Below are 25,569 nucleotides of genomic sequence, written 5' to 3' on the forward strand. Positions count from 1 at the left end.
GGTAGTGTTGCCTGGCTGTGTGGGATGGGGCTTGGGTAGCAACAGGGGGTCCAGCTACACTGGGGACTTCCAGTGCCTTCTTGGTCCGTACACCAAGGAAACTGGCAAATGTTATAAATCAAGGCTCCCCCACCCACTTAGGAAGACAGTTATCAAACATTCACCAACGCCTAACTGGGTAGTTCATCCCTGACTTCTAGGACCTCAAGTTCAGTGGAAGCGGTAAAACCTACAAGCATAAGATAACTTAAGAATGTTGACGAGAACCCCTCTGGGTATATCCCCTAAAGAACCGAGATCGGGGTCTCAAAGAGACATCTGCACACCCACGTTCACAGCAGCATTATTTACAACGGCCAAGAGAGGGGAGTAACACAGGTACCCATTGACAGATGAATGGATAAATAAAATGTAGTCCATCCTACACTGGAGTATGATTCAGCCTTAAAAAGGAAGGATGTTCTGACACCTGCTACAACATGAATGAATTTGAGGACATTATGCTCAGTGAAGTCAGCCCGTCACAAAAAAGACAAACCCTGTATGATTCTACTCACATGAGCGACGCAGAGTCAAGATCATGAAGACAGAACGCAGACTGGTGGTTGCTGGGGGCCAGGGGGAGGGGAAACGGGAAGCTGTTTAATGGGTGTAGAGTTTCAGTTTGAAAAGTTGAAAAAGTTCTGGAGATCTGTTGCACAACAATGCAAATAACTCATTTTTTAATTTTAATGTTTATTTATTTTTGGGAGAGAGATAGAGAGAGAGGAAGGGAGGGAGGGAGGGTGAGCAGGGGAGGGGCAGAGAGAGAGGGAGACAGGGGATACGAAGCAGGCTCCAGGCTCTGAGCTGGCAGCACGGAGCCCGACACGGGGCTCGAACTCACCAGCAGTGAGATTGTGACCCGAGCCCAAGCTGGGTGCTTAACCGACTGAGCCACCCAGGCGCCCCAACAGTGCAAATAATTCTTAACGGCACTGAACGGTACAGTTAAAAATGGTGAAGATAGCAAATTTTATGTTGTTGTCATTGTTATTGTTTAACCACGACCAGAGAGGAGGAAAGAAGGCATTTTGATGGCAGCAGATTGCTGGTGGGGACAGCCCTGGCTGGGGACGCAGGACACTTGGGTTTGGGTCCGTGTTCTCCTATTTCCTGGTGGCCTTACGCAAGTCACTCACCATCTCCGAGCCCTGACGTCCTTGTCTTACGGGACGAGGGGTTTGTTTTAGGCTTTCCAGCTTAGAAAGCTGAGCATGCACAAATGAGTCTGACACGTTCCCTCATTGACTTTCACTCAAGTGTGACATTTACAAAAAAACTACACGCATCAACACATTCTCTCAAACCGAACACACCCGTTTGATGCCATTGTGTGAATAGACTGCCGTTTATTTACCCATTTTCCTGTTGATGGAAATTTGGGTTGTTTCCAGCTTGGGGTGACCGTGAACAGTGCTGCTTGGGCCCCTGCAGCACCTTCCGCTGGTGCACACGGGGCCCTGCTGTGGGGCACGTGTGCGGGAGGCCTGCTGGGGGGGCTGAGGCTGCTCAAAGCTCTGTGGAAGTTGGCCAGGATCTTCACATCGGCAGGTGCTCCTTCTCCTGGCCAACTAGGTAGCGTCAGCCCTTCCGAGTTTGGTCTCTCGGGGTGGGGGAGGTCTGTAGCGGGCCTAACTTGCATTTCCCTGGTGACCGGTGAGGCCGAGCACCTCTCACGCCCCAGTTATCCTCTCTGTCAGAGGTGATGTCTTCTGTCCATTTTCCCGTGTTGTTCAGATCTTCTCCCATCCGGTGGGCTGCTTCCCGTTCTTCTGGTGGCGCCTTTTCGTGAGAAATTCTTAATGTGGTCCAATTTATCATTTTTTTCCTTTATAGGTTTAGTGCTTTTTGCACTTACTAAAAAAAACCAAAACCGTACTCCAAGATCATAAATATGTTTCCTTCTTTTTAGAATTAAAAACAACATTTATTGAGAGAGAGAGAGAGCGTGCGCACACATGAGCAGGGGAGGGGCAGAGAGAGAGGGACAGGCTCCCAGCTGTCAGCACAGAGCACAACTGGGGGCTCGAACTCAGGAACCCTGAGATCGTGACCTGAGCCAAAGTTGGACACTTACCCGACTGAGCCCCTCAGGCGCCCCTAAACATGTTTCATTCCAGAAGTTTTATTTCACCTTTTACATGTAGCTCTTCCAGTTCAGCTGGACTTGATTTTTCTGTATGGTGTGAGGTCTGGATCAAAATTTTTGGATCAAAATTTAAAAAGAAAATTCATTTTTCTTGCTTGTGGGTAGCCAACTGACGAAGTGCTAATTATTGGAAACCAAAAACCATCGTTTCCTCACTGCAGGTGGTTGTCCATTTTGTTGTGAGTAGGCTGACTACGTGCGAGGGTTTTCCTGGACGGTCTATTCCATTCAGTTGGCCTGTTCGGCCATTGTACCAATACCCCACTGTCTTAAATACTCCAGTTACAGTGGCTGAATATGTGGTGGGGTAACCCTCCAGCTTTGCTCTTTTTTTTATAATGATTTTTTAATGTTTTTATTTATTTTTGAGACAGAGAGAGACAGAGCACGAGCAGGGAAGGGGCAGAGAGAGAGGGAGACACAGAATCTGAAGCAGGCGCCGGGCTCTGAGCTGTCCGCACAGAGCCCGACGCAGGCTCAAACTCACAGACTGTGAGATCATGACCTGAACTGAAGTCGGATGCTTAACCAGCTGAGCCACCCAGGTGCCCCCCCTTTTTTTTCAGCTTTTCTCTTTTTGCAATTATCTTAGCTATGTTTGACCTTTTGCATTTCTGCATGAATTTTAGAACTAATGTGTCCGTTTCTTTTTTTTATGTTTATTTTTTGAGAGAGAGAGAGAGAGCAGGGGAGGGGCAGAGAGGACACAGAGGATCTGAGCCTGATGAGGGGCTCGAACTCATGCAAAGTCAGCCACTCAGCCAACTGAGCTACCCATATTTGAGAGAGAGAGAGAGAGAGAGAGAGAGTGAGAGAGAGAGAGAGACAGTGTCTGAGTGGAGGAAAGGCAGAGAGAGAGGGAGACAGAATCTGAAGCAGGCTCCAGGCTCTGAGCTGTCAGCACAGAGCCCGACACAGGACTCGGACTCACGAGCTGTGAGATCGTGACCTGAGCCGAACTGGGAGCTTAACCAACTGAGTCACCCAGGTGTCCCTAACGTGTCAATTTCTAATACAAGGATATTATAAATGAAAACCCCCTCTGTGCTTTGCTTTTGTTTGCAACCCACACACTTTGGTAGGTGGTATTTTCAGTAGCATTCAGTTCAAAATATTTTCTTTCTTTTCTTTTTTAAATATATATTCTCTTCTAATTATTTTTTCAACGTTTTTTTTTTTTTAATTTTTTTATTTTTGGGACAGAGAGAGACAGAGCATGAACGGGGGAGGGGCAGAGAGAGAGGGAGACACAGAATCGGAAACAGGCTCCAGGCTCCGAGCCATCCGCCCAGAGCCTGACGCGGGGCTCGAGCTCACGGACCGTGAGATCGTGACCTGGCTGAAGTCAGACGCTTAACCGACTGCGCCACCCAGGCGCCCCTCAAAATATTTTCAAATTTCCCTTGTGATTTTTTTTTCACCCTGGGATTAGTTGGATATTTCCAAATATTTGGGGTTTTTATAGCTATCTTGTTGTTATTGGTTTTAATTTAATTCCAGTATAATCAGAGAACATATTCTGTATGATTTGAGTCCTTTTATATTTATTGAGACTTGTCTTATAGCTCAGCATTTGGTTTATCTTGCTAAACATACTGTATACATGAGAAAAGAATGTGTTAGGTGTGTTTGAAAAATACTAGCTCAAGATAGTTTATATAGTGTTCAGATCAGTTGTGTCCTTCATGAGTTTTTTAGTTCATTTGTTCTATGCAGTGCTGCGAGACCCATGTTAAAATCTGCAACGATTGCTGAATTATCTGTTCTCTTCTTAATTTTGTCAATTTTTTCTTTATGTATTTTGAAGCTGTTATGAGGTACATACCGATTTACGATTTTTGTCTTTTTGATAAAGTCACCATTTTTCATGAGGCAGCCTCTCTGTTTATCTCTGACAGTATTCTGTGAAAGCCCATTTTATGTGATGTTAACACGGCTCCTCCAGCGTTGGCAGGCTTACTGTTGGCATGATAGATTTTTAAATTTATGCCTCCTGTGAAAATAGCATATGGTAGAGTCTTGCTTTTATATCCTTTTCATCGAGGTGCTTAATGCCTTACACTTAATATGATTGATTTGGTGGGCTTTAGGTCTCTAATCTATTTGTTTTGTTTGTTTCTTCTAAAATGTCCTCTTCCGCTTTCCTTTGGGTGATCTGAATATTTTTTTTACCTTTCTGCTTTAGTTATTTGTTGGATTTCGAGGTGTACTCCTTTGTGGTTTGTTTGTTATTTTAGTAATGGCCTTGGCGATTTCAGTGCACAGTGTCTGAGAGCCAATATAGCAGAGTGTACCCCAGATGTAGAGCCTTCCAATGTCACAGGCCCATTGTCTGAGGTCGTTGTGTGCCTCGCAGCTACATACAGTAAGATCCCTACAATGCAATGTTACGATTGTTGCTTCTTGTGTGTGTATTCAGTTATGTATCCTTTTCATTCTTTCCTGATGATCGAGTTTCTAGCTGGTATCATTTTCCTTCAGCCCGAAGAATTTCCTGTTTAGCATGTCCGGTAATACAGGTCTGCTGGTGAGGATTTCTTTTAATATTCTTTTATGTTAAAATATATTTACGTACTCTCATTCTTGAAAGCTGGTTTGACGTCCTGCAAATGTGTTGACAGGCTTTCTTTCAGCTCTTTGTACATGTAGTTCCACTCTCTTCTGGCATCCATAGTTTCTGATGAGAAGTCATTAGACTCCACGTGTCGTTCCCTGGATGGCTGTGACCGCGTGGCTACTTGTAAGAGTTTTCTCTTTACATGTGCCTTCCAGCAATTTGACTATGCTGGGCCTATGCATGGTTTTCTCTGTGTTTATCTTGGTTGGGGATCATGGAACTTCAAGTATGTAGATTCATGTCTTTTACCACATATAGAAGATTCTAGAAATTATTTTTTTCAAATACTTTTTCCTGCCCCATTCTTTCTCTCCTTTCGTTTTGTAATTTCAATTACACGTATGTAGACCTTTTGAAATGGTCTCACAGATCCTTGGTCTCTTTTATTTATTCCCCACTCTTTCAGATTGAATAAAGTCTATGGATAGATCTTCAAGCTCACTGATTATTCCTCTGTCATTCACTCTTCTGTTAGGCCCATTTAGTTAACTTTATATTTATGATATTTTAATTTTCAGTTCTACAATTTCCATTTTCTAAAAAGAGTTTCTAAGGGCACCAGGGAGGCTCAGTTGGTTAGGCGTCCAACTTTGGCTCAGGTCATGATCTTGCAGTCTGTGGGTTCAAGCCCCGCGTCGGGCTCTGTGCTGACCGCTCGGAGCCTGGAGCCTGCTTCAGATTCTGTGTCACCCCCCCCAACCCTCCCCCACTCGCACTCGGTCTCTCTCTCACAAATAAACATTAAAACAAATAAAAATAAATAAATAAAAATATACATATAGTTTCTAGTTCTCACTTGTGGTTTTTAAAAAATATTTTCCCCCATGAAAAGCATATTTTTCTTTATATCAGTGATTACAGTCATAACAGTTACTTTAAAATCCTTGTTTGCTAATTCCGCAATACGGGTCACGTCAGGGATCAATCTCCATTACTTACCCTTTTTGGTTTGAGAATGGCTCTGACATTCTCCTTTTCTTTGTATATCAAGTAAATTTGGATTGTATCCTAGACACATTGTTATTTTCTGTTGACTTTGGAGTCATATGTACACATCCCCAGAGTTGGTTTTATTTTGTGTTCGTGTTGTTGTGACGCTAAGACTCGGCAGTGCTCGGGCTACGAACAACGACCCGTGGGCAGCAGCTCTGATCTCATGTTAGACCTCATCTTGGTTCTTTTGTTCTCAGCCTACCTGCCTGGAGTCGGCCCCATGCGTGTGGTCCAGCGTCACCTGGGGATTTAGGCCCTATTTATAAACAGAACTCAGGCCGCTGTTTCTCTTACTCCTTCCCTTCTGGGATGTCCCTGCATCTCCCAGAGGGTGTCATTGGCCCGGCTCCGTCTCCTAGCCCCTTAGGCAGAAGGACTATAGGTGTTTTGTTGGTGCTTTTTTTTTTTTTAATTTTTAATTTTTTAAAATTTACATCCAAATTAGTTAGCGTATAGTGCAACAGCGATTTCAGGAGTATGTTGGTGCTTTATCTGGTCGGTGTGGCATGGGCTGCAGCCTGGCCTTAGGCCAGGAGTGTTGAGACAGGCAGCCCCCCTCCCCAGCATCTGCCTGCCTTTGCTCACTCTGGCGACTCCAGGAAAAGGTGTTTTGTATTTTGTCCCGAGCTCAGAGTGCTGTCTGTGGGAAGGTGAGTTCAATAGGAGGTTACTATTCTACCACACTGGAAATGGAAGCCCAGCTTTCAATTTCTGTGAAAAAAAACCCCTGCTGGGATCTTAGAACCTGTTTTGTATTGAATCTGTAGATCACGTTGGGAAGAAAGGACAGGCTCCTAATTCTTGAACTTTGTATATCCCTCTACATACTTATTTTTTCTGTAATTTCTCTCAATCGTGTTTTACAATTTCCTCTCGTTTTTTGTTTTGTTTTGAGAGAGAGTGAGAGAGAGTGAAAGAGAGCGAGAGAGAGCACGTGTGCGTGCATGAGCGGAGGAGGGTCCAGGGGGAGGCGAAGAGAGAGAAAGAATCTTAAAACAGGCTCCAAACCCAGCTCGGAGCCTGACATGGGGCTTGATCTTACAACTGTGAGATCTCATAACCGTGAGATCAAGACCTGAGCTGAAATCAAGAGTTGGACGCTGAACTGACTGAGTCACCCAGGTGCCCCTCTGTCTGTCGGTCTTTTGCTTTGTTTTGTTAGTTTTACATTGAGGTGTTTGGTTGGTTGATGCTTTTGTAAATGGTCTAACTTTCAAAGTTTAAATTTTTACATTCTCACTGGCATTTAATGGTCAGTGCCTAAAACCTTAGCTTTATGTATCTTGTGCAAACAGTTAATGCTAATGACACAGGTTCCAGCGACAAAACCTATGGTTTGGTCCATCTCCCAGAGCACCTGCAATGAAGTTTTCAAAAGGTAACTTTTCAGGAATGGAGGCTGGGGCTTTACGAATTGAGCATTTAAGCTGAATGAGGGGCAAGCTGTGTCTAGGAATTAACCAAAGCAATAGGCAGTTCTACCTGAAAAAACCCTCTGAGGGGCCTCATACTCAGAAAATGGAGTTCGGCAGCCTCACCTTTCCAGGGAACGGGGACTCAAGACACCAGCAGACTCCTTGGACTTGATAGGAAGGCTGTTTCTTGCTTGTACTCTGACGTGGCGAGGGAGACGGCCCAGGAAGGCTGACCTATCGGAGTTCCCACCTAAACTTCGAAATAAGCCCCTCCCTGAGCTAAACTAGTAAAATCCATCCGTGACAGCTGTAGTTAGCTATTTGTGGGAGTCAGCCAAGACACCGTCGTAAATGAGTCATTCGAGAGTTTGTAGACAGCCTGCATCCAGCAGATCCAGGTCAAGCTCCGAGAGGAGGCAGGCCTGACTCTAACTTCGGAGCAGACATCTAATCAGTGTACCGAGGGCTCGGTCCACCTTGCCAGTCTAAAAGGAGCATTGCCAGTGTCTGTCAGCTCTGGGGTCCGAGTCCCAGGTTTCTGTCTCCACCAGGAGAGACCTTGGGCTACTAATGACATCCTTCCTGAGCGTCAGTCCCCTCATCTGCCACACAGGCTTGGCCTGGCATGGAGGGAGAGCTCAGTGTGTCGGTGTCGCTTACCTGTGGCCACGGAGCAGACTTCAGCACCACACTTTCTTTCCGAGGCAGAACAGGGAGGGGTGGCCTTGGCTAGTGGATTCCACTCCAGATGCACCAACTCTCAGGCTACTGTTCTGGGGCAAAGGGGCCGATCGGGCTGATGACGGCCTTCTGATTGATCTGAAATTTCGGTCTTCTTTCCATAAGTGAACAAACTAGTCATCTGTTATATTGGGTTGAAGTGTTCCCCCAAATTCACATCCACCCAGAACCTCAGCACATGACAATCTGGAAATGGGGTCTTTGCATATGTAATTGCTTAACAGTGTTGAGATGAAACCATTCTGAATTTATGGTGGGCCCTAAATTCAGTTAGTAGTATCCTCTAAAGATGAAAGGAGGGGCACCTGGGTGGCTCAGTCAGTTGGGCGTCCAACTTTGACTCAGGTCACAAGCTCACGGTTTGTGAGTTCAAGCCCCACGTTGGGCTGTGCTGACATCTTAGAGCCGGGAGTCTGCTTCGGATTCTGTCTCCCTCTCTCTCTGCCCCTCTCCTGCTCATGCTGTCTCTCTCAAAAACAAATAAAAACGTTAAAAAATTAAAAAATAAAAAAGATGAAAGAATACACAGGTGCCTGAATGGCTCAGTTGGGTGAGTGTCCAACTTTGGCTCAGGTCATAATCTCACGGTTCGTGAGTTTGAGCCCCACTTCTGGCTCTCTGCCGTCAGAACAGAGCCTGCTTAAGACCCTCTGACCCCCCGCCCCCAATCAAAAACAAATAAACATAAAAAAAAAAAAAGATGAGAAGACACAGAGATGCAGAGAAGCCGTGTGACCACAGAGGCACAGATTGGTGCAAGCCCAGGGGCCACCAGAGGCAGGAGGTGGGAAGGACCCTGCGCACTTTAATGTTGGACCCCTGGCTTCTGGAACTGTGAGAATGAATTTCTGTCGTTTCTGTAAGTCCCTGTTTATGATGATGCTGACAGCCCTAAGAAGCGGATGTGTCTACATCTATGGATCAGTTAGGTGTTCCTGCACTTGACCCCGGGTCAGGGATCCATTCTTTTTTTTTTTTTTTTTCAACGTTTATTTATTTTTGGGACAGAGAGAGACAGAGCATGAACGGGGGAGGGGCAGAGAGAGAGGGAGACACAGAATCGGAAACAGGCTCCAGGCTCTGAGCCATCAGCCCAGAGCCTGACGCGGGGCTCGAACTCACGGACCGCGAGATCGTGACCTGGCTGAAGTCGGACGCTTAACCGACTGCGCCACCCAGGCGCCCCAGGGATCCATTCTTGATGACCGGCACACCCTGCCAGATTCACGGGGCTGAGGAGCACCATCCGCTGGGGTGGGGAGGTCCCCCAGGTGAATGGGACTCTGGTAGCCTAGGCCTGGGTCTTTAAAAAATGTTTTCTTATGTAGTATTGAGGGTAGACAACAGAAGCAAAGGGAACACAACCAACACCGCGTACCTTTCACACGGCCAGAGCAACGCGGAAATGATTTACTCTCGTGTTTGAGTGTGTCTGATGCTTTCTCTATTTTATTGAAGAGACACTGAAAAGGCGCACAAGGTGGCCCCATGGCTTCCTCACTGCCCCTGTTCACTCTCAAGGTGGGCAGTGCTCCAGGGAGCACTGTGGCTCCCATCTTCCCTGGGGTGGGGGCAGGGGACGGGGACTCCCCTGGCAGGGAAATGGGACCACAGGGGGTGAGGTGGGGTGCAGACTTAACCGCCCACACTTCCTGTAGGACAGTGCCCTGGAGCAGTCTGCGGGTGAGATCAGCGCCCCTGCAGGGAGCAGGCCAGATGCAGAGGAGAGCAGCCATGCTGGCCTGCGTCCAAGAGTGCAGGCTGACCCGAGGCTGGGGGAGGGGGGTCCCGTCAGAGAACGCAGGAAGCCACCGCTGTGTGGAGAAGCAGGGGTGCCCTGAGATGGCACCACCAACCTTCCTTCAGGGAAGACGACAGTAATGTAGCAGGGGCGACCTGAGAGTGGGGATCCCCCCTCCCCCGCAGTCACACCGGCCCTCCAGGGTGCAGCGGAACAGAACAGTGGGCTTCACTTTCTACCCCCACCCCAATCGTAAAGCGTTGAGGGTGTGGACGATGGCTCACATCTGTTTCCCGGTACAGATGTCATCACACGGGGCCTGAAATCAGCCTGCCAATGCTGTTGCTTGGCCTACTTTAAGCTTTTCTAATTATTTGTAAGCGTTTAGAGATTACGATTTTATACAGAATTCCACATTTCCGCTATTTGAAAGCCAGACCCCAGCCCGGGCCGGGCTCCAGGGGCTGGAGGAGATGGGCACGGGAGCCGCGGGTCCCAGCCCCCCGCCCCCACACCCGGCGCGTCCCGTTCCTCCTGCGCGCGGAGGTGCAGGTGCACGGGTCCCCCGCCCCCAGGCGCGCGGGGCTGGGTCACGCTGCCCGGAGACCGCGGTTGTCCTCGCCAAGCGTCCCCGAACACCGTCTGTTGGTAAAAAGCAAACAAGCAAAACCCGGCACGAAGAGCACTGTACCTGAGCTAGTCAGTTCTACAGCGGAGATGCTCGTGCACAGTGTTTAGGTCACGCACTTTGTCAAAGGGAACAGAGCAAACAGGAAGAGGCCGTCCACACAGGACCGCTCCGACTCGGGACTGCCGGTCGCCACAAGCGCTGTCGGCTCCCCCAGTGATTTATGGATACCCGTGTGCGGGAGCCGTGCCGCCCCAGGCCGGGCGCCACTCCCTCCGGGGAAGCTCGGGCCGCGGCGGGGGGACGGGGACGGGGTCGGGGACGCGCGGGGCCCAGGACGCACCGCCTCGCCCGGCAGTCGCGCAACCGACGCCGCGAGGCCAGTCCTCGGCCAGGCCCGGCCCGCCCGCAGCCGTGGCGCCGCCGCCGCCCGCCTGTCCCGGCTCCGGCCCCGCGAAGGCAGCGGCGGACGGGCCTCGGGAGCACGGCCTCCCTCCCATCCTCCCTCCCTCCCTCGACCGCCCGGCGCTCCCGTCAGCTCCGGCCGCAGCCATTTTGGAACGAGTGCAGACAAAGAGCGAGTCACCGCCGTTGCCCCCCCAGCAGGCCCGGGGTGCGGACCCCGCCTGCCGCGCCTAGCCGTCCGTCTGCCCCAGTCCCTGGCCCTCCCGGCCGCCCGCACCCCCACAGCCCGCCGACCCGATGCCGCCCGCTCGCCCACCGAGCCCAGGCCGCCCGCCCGCGCCCCGGCCTCTGCCGCTAGCAGCCATTGGCCGCGCCTTTTAAGCGCGCGCCGCGGCCAATGACGAGGCGCCGAGCGGCCGGGCGGGGGGCGCCGTGACCAATGGCAACGCGCCGGGCGGCGGGCGGGGGCGGGCGCGCCGCCGCGTCTGCGCACCGCGCCGTCACCGCCCTCTACACCCCCCCCCTACGCCGGCCGCCCCCCGCCCGCCCGGCCGCCGCCCCCGCCCCGCAGGCGCGCACCGCCCCCCGCCCGCGCCTGCCCGCCCGCCCGCCCGCCCGCCCGCGCGGAGCCTCCTCCCCGCCCAGCGCCGGCGAGCGGCGGCGGCGGCGGGCCGAGGAGGAAAGATGGCGGCGGGCTCGGATCTGCTGGACGAGGTCTTCTTCAACAGCGAGGTGGACGAGAAAGTGGTGAGCGACCTGGTGGGCTCGCTCGAGTCGCAGCTGGCGGCCAGCGCGGCCCACCACCACCACCTCGCGCCCCGCGCGCCCGAGGCGCGGGCCGCGGCCGCCGGCGCGCTCGGGAACCATGTCGGAGCCGGAGCGGCCGTGCCGGCCGAGGGCGCGCCCGCAGCGGCGCCGGAGCCGCCCCCCGCAGGTAGAGCGCGGCGCGGCCTGAGCGCGGGCGGGCGCCGGCCGGGCCCGCGTCCTCACCGCGCCATCCCGCTTGTCCCCGCAGGGCCCGCCGCGAAGCTGAGCGCGCTCGAGGCCGGCGCCGGCGCCGGGGCCGGGCCCGGGGCCTGCGCGCCGGGGGCCGCGGCCGCGCCCGCCGCCCAGCCCGCCGCCCGCAACGGCCCGCCCGGCGGCCCCGGCGCCGCGCAAACTTTGAATGGGAGCGCCGCGCTGGGGACCTCGCTCCGCGCCGCCGCCGCACCTGCTGTCAGCCTGCTCCACAACGGGCCCGCGCCCGCGCCGCCGCCCAAGCCCGCCGCTGCCGCCGCCACTGTCATCCAGACGCCGCCCTTCCTCGGCGCCCCCGCCGCGCCCGCGCCCCGCGCCCCCTCGCCGCCCGCGCCCCCCGCGCCCGCCGCGCCCCCCGCCGCCGCCGCCGCCCCGCCGCCGCCGCCGCCGCCGGCCGCCGCCAGCCTGGCCCGGCCGCCCGGCCCCCCGGCCGGAGCCCCGGCGGCGGCGCAGAACGGGGGCAGCGCCGCGCCCGCGCCCGCCCTCGCGCCCGCCCCGGCCCCCGCGCCCGCCCCGGCCCCTGCCCCGGCCCCGGCCCCCGCGCCCGCCCCGACCCCTGCGCCCGCGCCCGCCCCGCCGCCCGCCGCCAACAGTCAGCCCGGGCCCGCCGCCGCCGCCGCCGCCGCCGCGCCCGCGCAGGTGGCCAAGGCCGACTCGCCCAAGACGGCGGTGCAGCCGGCGCCCGCGCCGCCGCAGGCCCTGGCGGCCAGCTGCCCGGCCGGCGCGGGGGCCGGCATGATCCTCGGGCCAACTATGCAAGGGGCGCTGCCCGCCGCCGCCGGACTGCCGCCGCCGCCGGCCCCCGGCACCCCCACCGGGCTGCCCAAAGGCTCGGCCAGCGCGGGGCCCCAGAGCCTGCCCAGGACGCCCTCGGCCACCACCGGCGGGATCCGGGCCACGCTGACGCCCACGGTCCTCGCCCCTCGCCTGCCGCAGCCGCCTCAGAACCCGACCAACATCCAGAACTTCCAGCTGCCCCCAGGTGAGTGGCCGCGCCGGGCGGGCCTGGCTGCCCCCGCGGGGAGTCCAGGAAGTTGTGGGGCTGGCAGGGCGCTGAGGTCACGGGTCTTGCGCGGGCCTGCAGCGGAGGAGCCGGGGTGCTCCCCTGCTGGGTGCGGGAGAGCTCTCTGCCATGCGTGTGTGTGTGTGTTTGTGTGTGTGTCTGTGGGCACGGCCCCCGGGTGCTGTGGCAACAGGGGTCCCCTTTCCTGGGGCAGCGCTTGGCCTCAGCTCGCTGTTTGCATTGCAAAGTTTCTGGGCTCCCACCGTGCAGCAGCGGCCCTTCTGCTCTCCCGGCTCCCTGTGCCCCTGTCCCGCTCCTCCCCTCCCCCCGCCGTGCAGCGCTCTGGCTGCCGGCCTCCGCTGGAACGGCTTACTGGGTTGTGCAGCCTGGGTCCATGGCTTTCTTGGGTCTGGTGCTTTCCCCTTCTGGTTTTGGGGATCGGTTGTGTTAGGGCCTGTGAACGGAACTCGTCTGCTCCTCTGTTACTCTGGGCTGTGATGGAGGGCTGGGCACTCCCCCCAGCTGGTGAGGTCAGGCAGAGTAGGGACGCCCCTTCCTTGTGGCCGGGCAAGCGTGCATGGAAAGCTTCCGCTTCCCTGCTAGCGGCAGGATGGCAGAGATCCCAGGTGAGCCCTGGAGGGATCCTTGGGCACACGCACCCTTCCTGGTCCACGTCCCTGCCTCCCACTGTGTCGTGCACTGCTTCGGCCACAGCGTCCAGCAGTGCCGTGCTGCGGGTTAAAGGATGCTCAGTCGCTCTGGTTAGTGCCATCCGGTGAGATCAGCGGGTCTCTCAGAGGTGCACACGGTGGTGCGTAGTGAGGGGGAGCAGTCGCGGCCACAGCCTGTGCGTTTCCCCGGTCTCTTGGGTCATCCCTGGCAGTCAGTTGGGGTTCTTCAGGTCTGACAGTGAAAGGTACCCCACAGCGTCCCAGCTCATGCTGCTGTGTTTTGGGATTCTTGAGCAGAGAGAAACTCGAGCACTGAGAAGCCCTGTCTCCTCTTGCATCCCCTCCGCCTCGCCCGCGAGGACCGGGAGCTTCTGGAGAGCTCCTCCCTGGCTGTGTAGTAACATGTGCTGCTGTAGCGGCCAACGCGGTGGCGGGAGCGGAAACAGCACCTCCCGTGTCCCCGCGTGCTTTCTGGGAAAGAGCCGTTGGTCACCTTGACAGAATTTCAGCGTCTTAACAAGGGAGGGTTTTCTTGTCAGAGCCCGTGAGGGTGTTCCTAGGCCGGCAGGGGCAGGGGAAGTGGGCAGCCCAGACCCACGTCTCCGGGGTGGGAGTGGGGCTTGCCGTGCTCGGAGGGGACAAGGTGACGCAGAAGAAGTTGCTGGAGAGGTGTCGAGATGCCCCTTAGGACGCGTCTGGTTTGTTTTTTGAGTTTGTAGTGGGCGCTTATTTGAAGGTTCTGTTTTGCTCGTTGTGTGTGTTTTGACTTTTCGGTGGAGAATAGGGCTGATCTTTTAGTAACCTTTGAAAAAGGCAATTCGGGGTTGTGGTGCATTATGTAAAACGTGGGAATATCCTTTCCCTATGTATAAAACTCCCTTTCGGGGGGTCCTGCACAGCTCAGCACCTGCTTTACTCCTGCCAGAGACCATTCCCGTGCCGCACTCGTGTTGTTGGGAACTGGTGTGAGCTGGTCAGTAGTTGGCGAGGCAGGCGCTTGGCCTGACCGGCAGGGCCCGTGTGACGCCTGCAGGTGCGGTGGTCTGGGGATGGCTGGGTCTCCTTGGTCTGCGCCTTGGCGCAGGCGAAACCCCTTCCTTATTTTTGTGCCGGGGGAGGAAGCCATGGTTGGGAAAGGGCGTCTCTGCCACGAGTGACTCTGGACTCACTTTCATCTTTGGTTTTAACGTTGCTGTCACAGAGGTCTTCGTGTGCCAGTAGACCAGTCCTTGAAAAAAGCTGTACGAGTTGTCATGAGCGTTTGCGTTAAGTCCCCGGGATTTGAGAGCAGAGAGCAGCCCGTGTTGACATTGGGGTGACACATGTCTTCTAGAGTATAAAAGATGTGTGTCCGTGTTTTCTTTGACGCTCCCCACACCCCGGCCCCCACCGATTGGGAACTCTGAATAGGTACATCGCCTCCTTTTTATAACAGCGGGAGCAAAAAAAGTATCACCCCGAAACAAAGTTCTCGCTTTTAAATAGTGCAATTTTGTAAACCAAAATGACAGGTTATGAATGTTCTAGTTGTATAATCGATCAGGAAATACTAAACTCTCTTCCTTGACGTTCCCTCTTCACTGAAATCTCTCATCCCAAAGACGTATACAGCGGAGGTAGAAGTGACTTATACAAATAACCGTGCTCGGCTAATAGCTCGTTCTTGCTACAACTCAGAGACGCAGACACTCGGGAAGGGATCAGGGGCGGGAGGCCTTTCCGGGCTGCACACAGGTGTCAAGTGAGCGCGTATGAACGAGGCTGGCCCCTCAGCTCCTCTCCTTCCTGCAGGTCGAGCTCCAGATGGGGAGAGGAGGTACGGGGGTCTCACCGGGGCCCCAGGCCTTCTCATCATCGTGCGCTGGAACCCATGTGGATTTTGGCTTTAGCGAGTTCCATTTTGATCTTCTTTGTTAGGACAATTTTGTAAAGAAACGCTTACGTTGTTGTAATCGATTTGCTCGTTTGAAGGTACCAGAGTGTCGGTTTTGTCCGCTATGGGGATAGCAAGAACGGATAAGAGATTTTTGCCGCAAAGGCACTTCTCCAAGAACTGCGAAAAGCTCTCGTTTCATACAGCTTGTTAGTCGTAACATCCCGATAATATTGTGATCATCATTGAGAGAAAAAAAAGTGATATGACACCCAAATTAGCATGTGCGTAAATGGTTTTAAAAGATCTTTTCAGGTAGATGCTACGTTAAAGATGCTCATTTCCAAAGGTTATCTCTTGGCGTGGCAGGTTAGTGTTTTTTGCAGCGGACGTCTGTTTGTCCCGCTTTTGCAGAGAATGCTCTCCTGTCACCTGAAGGTTTGGCCAGCGCGTAGGTTCTCATTCCGGGACGGAGCACCGTTTCCTCTCCATCAGCGTAGTTGCCTTGGTCTGGTAACATTTGCATGCTCCTTATTGGAAGTGAATATTATCGCTGTTAATATCCTTGCTCGTAAAAACATGGCTCCCACCATGATGAACGCAGTTATTTGCTGGTAGGGAAGGGAAGAACCCAGCGGTAGCCGACTGGGCTGTTGGGCCGGGTTATTTCCCGGAGGGCTGACCCTGAGCCGGGCGGTAGGGTGTGGAGAGCCCAGCACTGACGTTAAAGGAACTGGACATTCTGGTGGCCGGTCTTGCCCGCAGGTGCTGTGGCCCGAGGGGTGCGTTTGCACGTTTAGATTTTGTTACTTGAGTGCACTCTTGCCTTCTCTGCTTGGAGTCCCAGTTGCCCCAGCTAGAAAGTGCCGCTGACCATTTTGCAAAGCATTGTGGAATCCCGTCGGGACGAATGGGACACGCCTCCGTCGTGTAACGTCTGTTATTTTTGCGCCGTCCCAGTGACGTTACGGTTTTTGCGGGTCTTAAGCATTTTGTTGCTGTAGATGGTGCCAGGTCTAAAGACAGCTTTATTCTCATCAAAACCATAGCAGCCTTGGACGCGCTTTCAGTCACCGGGGAACCTGGTGCGGTGGCTGACTCTGGTTGTGTGAGTGGGAAAGTTGCCGGGCCGTCACAGGCCGGTCACAGACCCGGCAGACGTGTCCTGCTGCCGTGGGGGCAGTGGGCGCGGCTGCCTGCTCAGAGTGGGCTTTGGCATGGGGTTTGCTTTAGCCCAAAGGCCTTGGGGTTTTGCTTTTGATGTACTTGTGTAATGGTGATGTTCATAAAGAGAAAGGGAAAAGAACTCCCGGAGAACCACACGCGGCCGGCACTGGACAGCTCTGCTTGGCGGGACAGAGGTAGCTTCTCTGAGCTTCCACACCGTGGGCTTGGAGGGGAGGCCATCCTCTGTCCGCACCTCGCCCCTGACTGTCACCACTACCTTAAGGGAGGACAAAGCCGTCTTGGCGCCTGGGGGTGGGGTGGCGTTTCAGGCGTACGTGGGGGTCTTTTGGAGCTGGCGGTTCTCACCTTTTGGCAATAACCAGGAAAGGGGTCCCTCAGACCCTCCTGGGGCATCTGTTCTCTCCTGCTGCCTACCGTGCCGGAGGGCAACGCGTGCTGTGCGCATATGGCACAATTACTGGAGTTTGAAAAGTCGAGACTTCCCGAGTCCTTTGCGTTTGCCGGTCCAGGGTAGATCCGTATTTCTTAGCGCCCCACGAGGAAGTGGTTAGCAAGCGGGATCTTGCTACCTGGGTGGCCGATGAACCAAGGGGCCAAAGGGCCCGACTCCCAGGAGTTCTGTCACCTCCGGGCCATGGCGAGTGAGTGCCCTCGCTTGTGCTGTAGGAGTTGCTGACGAGTGGGCACTGAGTCCCCTCGGGCAGCGGTGTTTGATCAGAACGGGACTGACCCAGTTCAGACCCTGCCCTAGAAACGAAGCAGGTTGGTGGGGCAGAGCAGCGGGGCGTGCACGTGGCTGTTTCCTTGAAATCAAAATAAAGGTAGTTCCTGGTGTGCTCCTAACCCCGGCTTCGGCTTCGGTGTGTAAATGTAAGCTTTCCTTGTCTGAAATGATACATTTGAAGAAAGCTTTTCGAGAAATAGCTGGTCGTGTGTGAGTTGATCAAGACAGAATTAACAACTGGTTTTAAAAATCTTGAAGCAGAGATTTAAAAGGACTCTGGAGCAACTTGCCTTAGGTTTGGGGAGTTTGCAAAGTTCTCAAAAGCACTTTTACTTTTCCTCATGTTGATGATAAGCAGGAGTCTCAGGTTTTCTTGATCGTCCTGGGAAATAGTTACTGTTTAGGGCTCTCGTCTCTGAAACTTGTCTTCGACTGGAGGCTGGCAGTCTTTTATGTGATCAGGTCTTTGATAGTAAGAAGACTGAAGGAGAGAGGTCCTTTCTCGCCACTGGAGCCTCTGTCCTGGGTGCCGTGCACCAGCGTGTGAGGGACAGTTGTTTCCAGCTGGGGGTGAGATTGCCACGGCGTGGGGCACTGTAGGTTAGAAACACGCGGACTTCAGGGCAGTAGATTGCTGACCAGTGCCTCTTAACACCCTGTGTAGTAGATCAAGTGCTGTAGCCTCGTTTGGAAATTGAGAACTTTATGTTTCTATGCTAGAACCGGGAACCCTTTCAAGTACAATTTTTGATTCTTACACATCCTCGGGTGTCTGCACTAAGGGAACGAAATCTTCAAAACACAAAGAGGTATAAACATTGTCCACAATTTAGGCACCCGCCCCCACATTTGAAAAGTGCATGGATACCCCCTCCTTTTTTTTTTTTTAAGAGAGAGAGTGCAGATGAGCGAGGGGGAGAGAGAGAGAGAGAGAGAGAGAGAGAAAGAAAGAAAGAGAGAAAGAGAGAAGCGGGGCTCACCTGAAGCAGGTCTTGAGCTCACCCGAAGCGGGGTTCAAACTCATGAACTGTGAGATCATGACTTGAGTCAAAGTCCGATGCTTAACCGACTGAGCCACCCAGCCGCCTGCCCCCTTCTTGTCCAGCTTTCCTCTGTGGCCACTTGCCTGGCCACATCCCCCTGCATGTGAGTGGACGGAGGCCCTCCCAGTGTGGGCGTGTGAGTGAGTGTAGATTGGGCTGGAGGCTCAGAGCCCCTCTGCAGGCCTTCTCAGCTGGGTCGTCTTTTTTTTTAGTTTTTTTTTTTTTTTTTAACATTTATTTATTTTTGAGACAGAGAGAGAGCATGAGCAGGGGAGGGTCAGAGAAAGAGGGAGACACAGACTCTGAAACAGGCTCCAGGCTCTGAGCCACCAGCACAGAGCCCGACGCGGGGCTCGAACCCACAGACCGCGAGATTATGACCTGAGTCGAAGTCGGACGCTTAACCGACTGAGCCACCCAGGCGCCCCTCAGCTGGGTCTTTTATCCCGAAGTTGGAGTCTAATGGGACCTCTCTGCCTCTTGCATGTGGCCTGGGAAGGGGGTGATGGGTGTGTGTGGTTCTTTGACCACTGAGCTCCTGAGGAGGGTGTGACCAGGTGGTATGGGACCTCCTCGCTGACATCGGGGAACTTGTATCCCGAGGGCATGTTTTGAAATGTTTTCCAGCTCTTAAGGTTGGGGAAATCCTAAAACAGGTCTTTATGACCACGTCGCATTGGACAGCAGATGTTAGCTGAGGAGCAAGCAGTGAGAAGATTCTGTTGCTGTGCAGTGACTTGTTTTGGGCAGTCAGCGGTCAGAGTGGACACGGAGTGGACAGAGCAGGACACTAGGAGCCAGAACGGCAAGGGCCTCGTCCTCAGTGCCGCGCCCTCTGGACTCAGAGTGGCCGGCGTTGGCCTGGACACTCTGCAGAGGGCAGAGAGGGGCCTTGTGGGGTCAGCGATGAGGCCCGGCGCTTTGGGGAGGGGGGAGGTGCTGGGGCGTGGGGTGGCCATACTGTGTGGACCGTCTTGTGTTGCCACCGCAGCTGGAAGGGGACGGAAGGCAGCGTTTCCACCTCAATCTTTGTGCCACGGTGTGGGGGGCAAGTGCGTCAGGGGAGCTCTCCAAGGGGCCGTCACGCCTTTCACAGAGGAGCTTTGTCGAGTGCTTTTTAATATAATCCGTGTAGGGATTTGCGTAGCCCGACGCCGTGGGTTAGGGAACACAGCAGGTCACGGGCCAGGCCTGGCGTGGTTTGATCTTGTCGGGGCGCCCCCGGCGCCCCCACGTCGGGGAAGGGGAGAGGCGGGTGCTGCCGGTGGGTGTTGTAGCAGAACCACAGCGTCGTAACACTACTGGTCCTTTGAAAGGGGCTCCTTTCCCACGTTTTTCCTCCTGCTACAAAGTTTTATTCATTATGGGAAGTGTGGGCAGAAAAGAAAACCGTGAGGGAGAAAATAAAGTTCCTCATAATCTCGCCTTGCCCGGCTGGTCACCACCTGTATCCGCCTGCTTGAAGCACGTGCGGGGGGAGACCTTCGGTCACCGAGGTCCTGCCGCGCCTCCTGCCTTAGCCTGTGTGGGGGGTGCCCCCGCCCTGGTGGCCTTTGAAGTCCCCTCCTCCGGAGCTTCCCCACAGGCCCCTGGGAGGGGCTGCTGTGGCTCACATCCCGTCCCCTGGTCGGCTGCGAGTGACCCTCGGGTGGATGTCTTCGTGCACAGCTCTGCGGGCGTCTGATGGATCGAGCCTTCGTGGGTCTTTGATACAAGTTGCCTTCTCGAGGACTCGACCATTTGCGCTTTTAAAGCCGTGGTTTTGGGAGCCGCGGCCAAAACGGCGACTTGTTAGGGATCGCTGCCATTCTACAGGTTCCGTTTAGAAGGTCGTGTCTGGTTCTAGGGTGTATTTCTTTGACCGAGTGAAGGTGAGCCTTTTCCCGTGGATGTGGATGGAGACCGAGGTCCTTTGCTCCAGGACGTACGCCGGCCGGGGAGCCGATCCACGGCGCTGCGAGGAGGCATCACGGGGTGGCTGAGACCGAGGACTGCAGTGAAGGGGGGCGGGGGCGGAGGGCCGCGGGCCTGTCTGGAACGTGAAGCGTGTGGTGCCGTTTCCGAGGAGGCATCAGGGGTAGTTGAGCGTAAGGTGTGGGCTGGGGGCAGAGGCCGCGAGGGGTCAGAATTTGGGAGTCCCGTGGCATTTGATGGAAGTTTTGGCCGTGAGGGTGAGGCCGCCTCCTGGGGGACTGTCTTGGAGCAGGGGGGGGGGGGGGGGGGGGGGGCGGCCGGGAGAGCAGGCGGGGCCCCCCTGCTGCAGGTAGGGGGGGCGGAGGAGGCCTAGGAAGGAGGGGCGACCCTGAGCGCCACCTGCCTTTCACCTGCCCTTCGGGGAAGTGGACACGGGGCAGTTGTTGTTTTAGGAGCTTTTTATGAAGTAGGAGTGTTTGTCATTAAGGCAGCAAATTCCTCCCGGCTTCTTTGCCTTTTTATGTGTGGAAATGGCTGGGGAGGGACATTAGCACTTCCGATGAGGTGACGAGGTGCTGCGGTCGAGCAGCCCACGTGGTTTTGCACTTGTGTGCCCGCCCCGGGCTTCCTGCCGTGTGCCGATGGACAGACTCGTGAGTCTGAGGATTCTAGAGCCGGGTGGTCCCAGTGAAGATGCTGAGACACAAGGAGGTGAGTGGCTTTTCAGAGCCTCCTCAGCCCCTTACCCGAGGGGCTGGGCCCAGAGAGAGGCCAGCCAGGTGGGAGGCCTGGGGCGATCACTCCTTCCTGCCGCATCTCTTGTCTTCGTGCCTACTTGAGGCAGCTGACACAGGGCCGGGCCTTCTCGCGAGAAGATCCACAGCCCGGCGAGTCCCGAGCACACGGCAAGAGGCTGGCTGACCCCAGGGGCCGACACGCTGGTGCTGTCTGTTCCAGAGACCCGGCTGTAGGAAGGCAGGGGTGTGTCCAGCCGCCGCCGGACTCCTGGGGTCGGCGGGGGCTTGTGCCTCGTGCTACCAGACGGCCCCCCGGCCTCCTCTCCGAGTGGCTGCGGGCATTAAGGTTGGGGCCATCCCGACGGCGCGAAGGGGTGAGTGGTCGGGAGGTCCCCTGGTCTCCAGGTGCAAGGCCCTTTCTCCTGACTGCGGAGCTGTGCCCGGGCGGCCACCCATCAGCCCTGCTCGTGGCCTCGAAGGGCAGAGCCACGCTTCGTGAGTCTGATTAGTCGGTCGATGAGCAGACGTTGGGCACCAACTTCAGATCAGACTTGTGCTAGAGTAGGGCAGTCCCCGTCCTCAGGAATTACTTTCTGATGGGGCTGTTGGTGGGCCACAGAAGATGGGTTTGCAAGGGGAGGAGGTGGGGATAAATGCAGCATCGTTTCTGAAATGGAATCTCATTAGCCACTCCTTTTCCTGCGGTAATTGCTGAAAATAAGCTTTCTGTCTGTTATAGTCCATTTTGGACACTCCAGCATCTTCTCTGCTGCTCTGGACTGATTAGATAACAAGTCAGGGTTGCTGCCACTTTGGTACGTATTTAACAGTTGAGAAACTTTGTTCAGAGCGTCTCCCAAGCTCTAGGTGACATAGTAAAGACAGCCTCCAAGTGGGCCGTGGGAGCCCGGCGCGGCGCTCACTGGGAGTCCTGCGAGTCTGGGCCAGGGTCCCGACCGCTCTGGGCCGGGTGCCCGGTGGGCCAGCCCCGGCTGGCGTTTCATGCTGAGTGGTTTGGACACCGCTCTCTGGGGTCCCGATCCTGGAACTGATGGTGGAGCCAGCCCCTCTCCGACTCTGGGGGCTCCACGGTCCAGACACACCTCCGTAGGGGTCTCTGACCGTACTTGGCTTGGTGACCGCCGGGACAGCTGGCCGTCTCCCGGCGTGGGTAGGGCTGCCGACCTGCTGGGGACACGCCACCCTCGAGGACACTGTTGTGCCGTCAGCTCGGGGAGTTTGCTGGCCTGGCCTTCTTGAGACCGTCAGCCTCAGTCCCTCGGAGGCCCGGGCACGAGCAGCTGCGTGTGACGGTGTGCGGCGGGGGCAGAAGCACGCTCCGTGCTCAGTGCTGGCATGTTGGACGGCAGAGGTGCGCTGTGCACGGAAGGCAGGTTGGGGGTGGCGGAAGGGGGCGCACGCTCTTCAGGTCTGCGTGTCGCGGGCATGTGGGTGTCCAAGTGTGGGAGGTGGCCGGAGGGTGTCCCCTCGTTCCCTGCAGGTGGCTGCTTCTGGGGCGGTGGGGGTACGGGCCTGCGCACGGGACCTCCACTTTTCTCTGTAACGTTTTATTTCTCTTAAAGAGACCCGAGGCCACTATGAGAATTTTTAGTGACTGTTTGTTCTGGGGGGTGGACCCCTAGAGCGTTTCCTCTTGCAGTTGTGTGTAGTTTAGAACTTTCCAGGCAGCTCCTGGATGTCCTCATCAGTAGATGCCCAGTGTGGGGTCGTGGGCAGGCGCCAGGTGGGGCTGCAGGCACGGGAGGGTGTAGTGTCGGTCACTTGGGTGCCTCACTGTCCCCACCCCGTCGCACTACCTGTTAGTCGCGCCTCGTCATTCCTCACTACGTCCCCTCTGCTTGGACTGCTGCACACAAGGACCTCCACGGGTCCCTCGTTACTTCTAGAACAAAGCCAGACTCCTGACGGTGGTCTGGCCGTGGGGCGTTCACAACCTCCCCGCCTGCTGTGGCGCGCCCCCCCCCCCCCCCCCCCCCCCGCTCGCTTCCACAGTGGGCAGCGCGCCAGGTCGCGGCTGCACCTCACAGCATTATTTTCTGGGTGCTTCTGCGTGTCGTTCAGGCCCAGGCTGCCGCAGTGCTTCTGGGCGCCGGCCTCATGGCCCCCGTGGTAGAGCGGGGCGCTTCCTCGGGACTGGCGTGTCCCACCGAGGCCCGTCTCCGCGGGGCCTGGCAGTGGGCGGGTGGCCGTGAGTCGGTCCAGGCGAGGCTGTACCTGCCGGCGAAGCGGGAGCACCTGAGGTCGGAGAGCGTGGCTTGTGCCGCGTTCATTTTTGAAGCTCGGCATCAGCGTGGCGCTCGTGTGGCGGGGATGCCTGTGGCGTGAGTCAGGGAGTCTTCTGGAGGCGTTTGTGGTCTTGTCCGCTTGGTGGACGGGCCACGACTTTGAAAAGCCATTAACTGAGACAGAAGACTAGTGCGGGACAGGATGTTTTGGATCTTAGACGCGCAGAGTTGAGTTAGTCACAGTCTCCAGTCCCCGCGTGACCTGCTGTATGTGACGAGCACCTGCAAACTCCACCCCACAGAACAGCTGGGAGCCTGCCAGCATCCCACGGGACCGTCCAACCCCCGCCGCCCCCAGCCTGTGGCCGCCGTCGTCCTGACCCCACGGCCTCCACGCCTTTGCTTCTCTTTTCCTAACTGCCCGTGGCCTCCCTGAGCATCGTTGAGTGTGTGGGGTTTTTCAGCTTCAAGCGTGTGGAAAGGGTACCGTGCTGTGAGGCGTCCTTTGGGACCTTGGCCGTAAGTGATGCTTCCGTCCTGTGCTGTGTGGTATTTTGTCACGTGGAGACAAGCAGGACTCCTTCATCCCCTCTTGTGTTGTTTGTGAGAAGGGCCCTCACACTGCGCCTGGGTCTCCTGCCTGGGGAGGGGTGGCCAGCCCAGGGGGCACTGGCAGACTCTCGTCTACAGACCCGCACACAGGAGAGATCTTGAGAACAGGCCGGTCTCTTTACAGAGACTCACGTTCTTGGTTCTACATGTGTACGCGGGGGTCGTGCACCGGGTGTCCGGGAGGGGGTCAGGGAGACCTGAGATTTGCGTCTGAAATTCAGAGGTGGGTTCAGGGCTGGGGATCGGGGGCGGGGGCCCTGATGATATTTCAGGAGACGTGTCTGGCTCAGCTGGTGGGACTCTTGATCTCGGGGTCGTGAGTTCAAGCCCCACATTGGGTGTAGAGTTTACTTTGGAAAAAAAAAAAAAAAAAAGGCTGATGTCATCTTAAACCACGAGGGTGGTGTGCTCACCGGGTTTGGAGGAGGGACAGTACAGCCCAGAGAAGACAAGACAGGCCAGAGACCTGTTGGGGGACATGTGACACCTAGAGGTGGAACAGAGGAGGAACCAGCAGAGGGGAGCAGGCCCAAGCAGGGGGCCCATGGGGGGCCCGCGGGGGGGTGGGGCGCAGGGTGCCAGGTCAGGGGGTCAGGGGCGTGTCAGGGCGGTGAGTGTCTGTACCTGTTGTGTGTCGGTGGCCAGCTTAGGAGGTTAGGGGACAGACCTGCTTTTGGATCTGCCCCTGGAGGCCGGGACAGGCCGGGCCTCGGGGGGAAGGTGGGGAGGGGACAGCCTTTGGGGATGCTGGTTTCGGAGGGGGAGCAGAGCCACGTGCTTGGAGTGTAGGGACAGTTCCTTTTGTTGTTTCTGGACTCGTTTCCCGAAGACGGGAGATTGGGAGCCGTGCTCTCCAGGAGGAGTGTGATGCGGGCCACACACACAGTGTGAAGTTTCTGGTAGCGCCTTCAAAAGGGCGAGGGATGTGAAAGCGCAACAAGGTGAAGTCCGTGCTAGCGCATGGGGCTCAACCCCGCCTCCCAGGTGTTGCCAGGTCGACATGCTGCCCCCGTGCACGGTGTCCAGAGCCGCTGGCCTCCCGCTTCCTCTGGCTGCCGTGCCTGCACGTTGGCTCGCTCAGGTGCCTGCTGGCCGCCCGGGGCTCGTGGCTGCTCTGTATGTACCTGCGCACGGGTCAGCGGTTGCCACAGAGAGAGAAAGTGGGGGGCAGGGCCCAGGGGGCAGCCAGCAGGCACTGGCTGGTGCCAGCCGCTGGGGGATGCCAGGTGTCCGGTCAGGCACCCGGAGGGGTGGCCGAATGAGAGGACGGGAGCTGGGGAGGAGGGACGCTGAGCCAGCCTCTTGGATGAGGGAGGGTGAGGGGCTGGAGTGGCCCAGCCCCACCTCCACTGGGGGGTGAGAGGGAGAGCTTGCCCTGGTGGGGGCAGCAGGTACAGGTGGGGGCCGCTGGGTGGCAGGGAGGGGACACGACAGAGGTGGCCTTCCTGCCGCCTTCCTCTGGAGGGCCGGGGGCGCGCGGGAGGCTGTCCCCGGGCTTTGTGCTGGGCGGTGTGCCCTGTGGCCCGACCGCCACACAGCGCTGCGTGCTCCTGAGAAATCGGAGTCCCATATCAAACCAGAAGTGGGGTTCTCTTGGAAGAGGGGCACCCCGGCGGGAGGGTGGGTCGCCTGCAGGGCTGGAGGGTCAGGTGTACACTTGCCTGGGATGAAGGTAGCTGATCAGCAGGGGTGGTTGGAGAGTGGAGGGCGGATGTGGGATCACGGAGCCGAGATGGCGTGTAAATGGCTTGTTCTCGCAGCGTGGCCCTGGGGCCAGAGGGTGCAGCCGGCAGGCTGGGGAGGCCTCCCG

The 25,569-nt window shown here is 56.3% G+C and overlaps 1 protein-coding gene and 1 long non-coding RNA gene across 2 annotated transcripts in view; one reads left to right on the plus strand and one right to left on the minus strand.

The window, feature by feature from the left end:
• Positions 1–9,384: 9,384 nt before the first annotated feature.
• On the minus strand, positions 9,385–11,158 carry LOC122467198. The gene is made up of 2 exons (XR_006292858.1): positions 10,390–11,158; positions 9,385–9,771 (listed from the first exon to the last, which is right to left on the minus strand). It is a non-coding gene; the product is annotated as an uncharacterized LOC122467198 (long non-coding RNA).
• Positions 11,159–11,364: 206 nt separating this feature from the next.
• The window catches only part of TAF4 (TATA-box binding protein associated factor 4), a 65,576-nt gene continuing 51,371 nt past the window's right edge, over positions 11,365–25,569 (plus strand). The window contains exon 1 of the mRNA XM_043553541.1: positions 11,365–12,730. Coding sequence (XP_043409476.1) covers positions 11,416–12,730 — 1,315 coding nt within the window. The 5' untranslated portion in view covers positions 11,365–11,415. The remainder of the gene's footprint in view (positions 12,731–25,569) is intronic.

The sequence above is a fragment of the Prionailurus bengalensis genome, chromosome A3 (assembly GCF_016509475.1).
Source record: "Prionailurus bengalensis isolate Pbe53 chromosome A3, Fcat_Pben_1.1_paternal_pri, whole genome shotgun sequence".
NCBI lineage: Eukaryota > Metazoa > Chordata > Mammalia > Carnivora > Felidae > Prionailurus > Prionailurus bengalensis.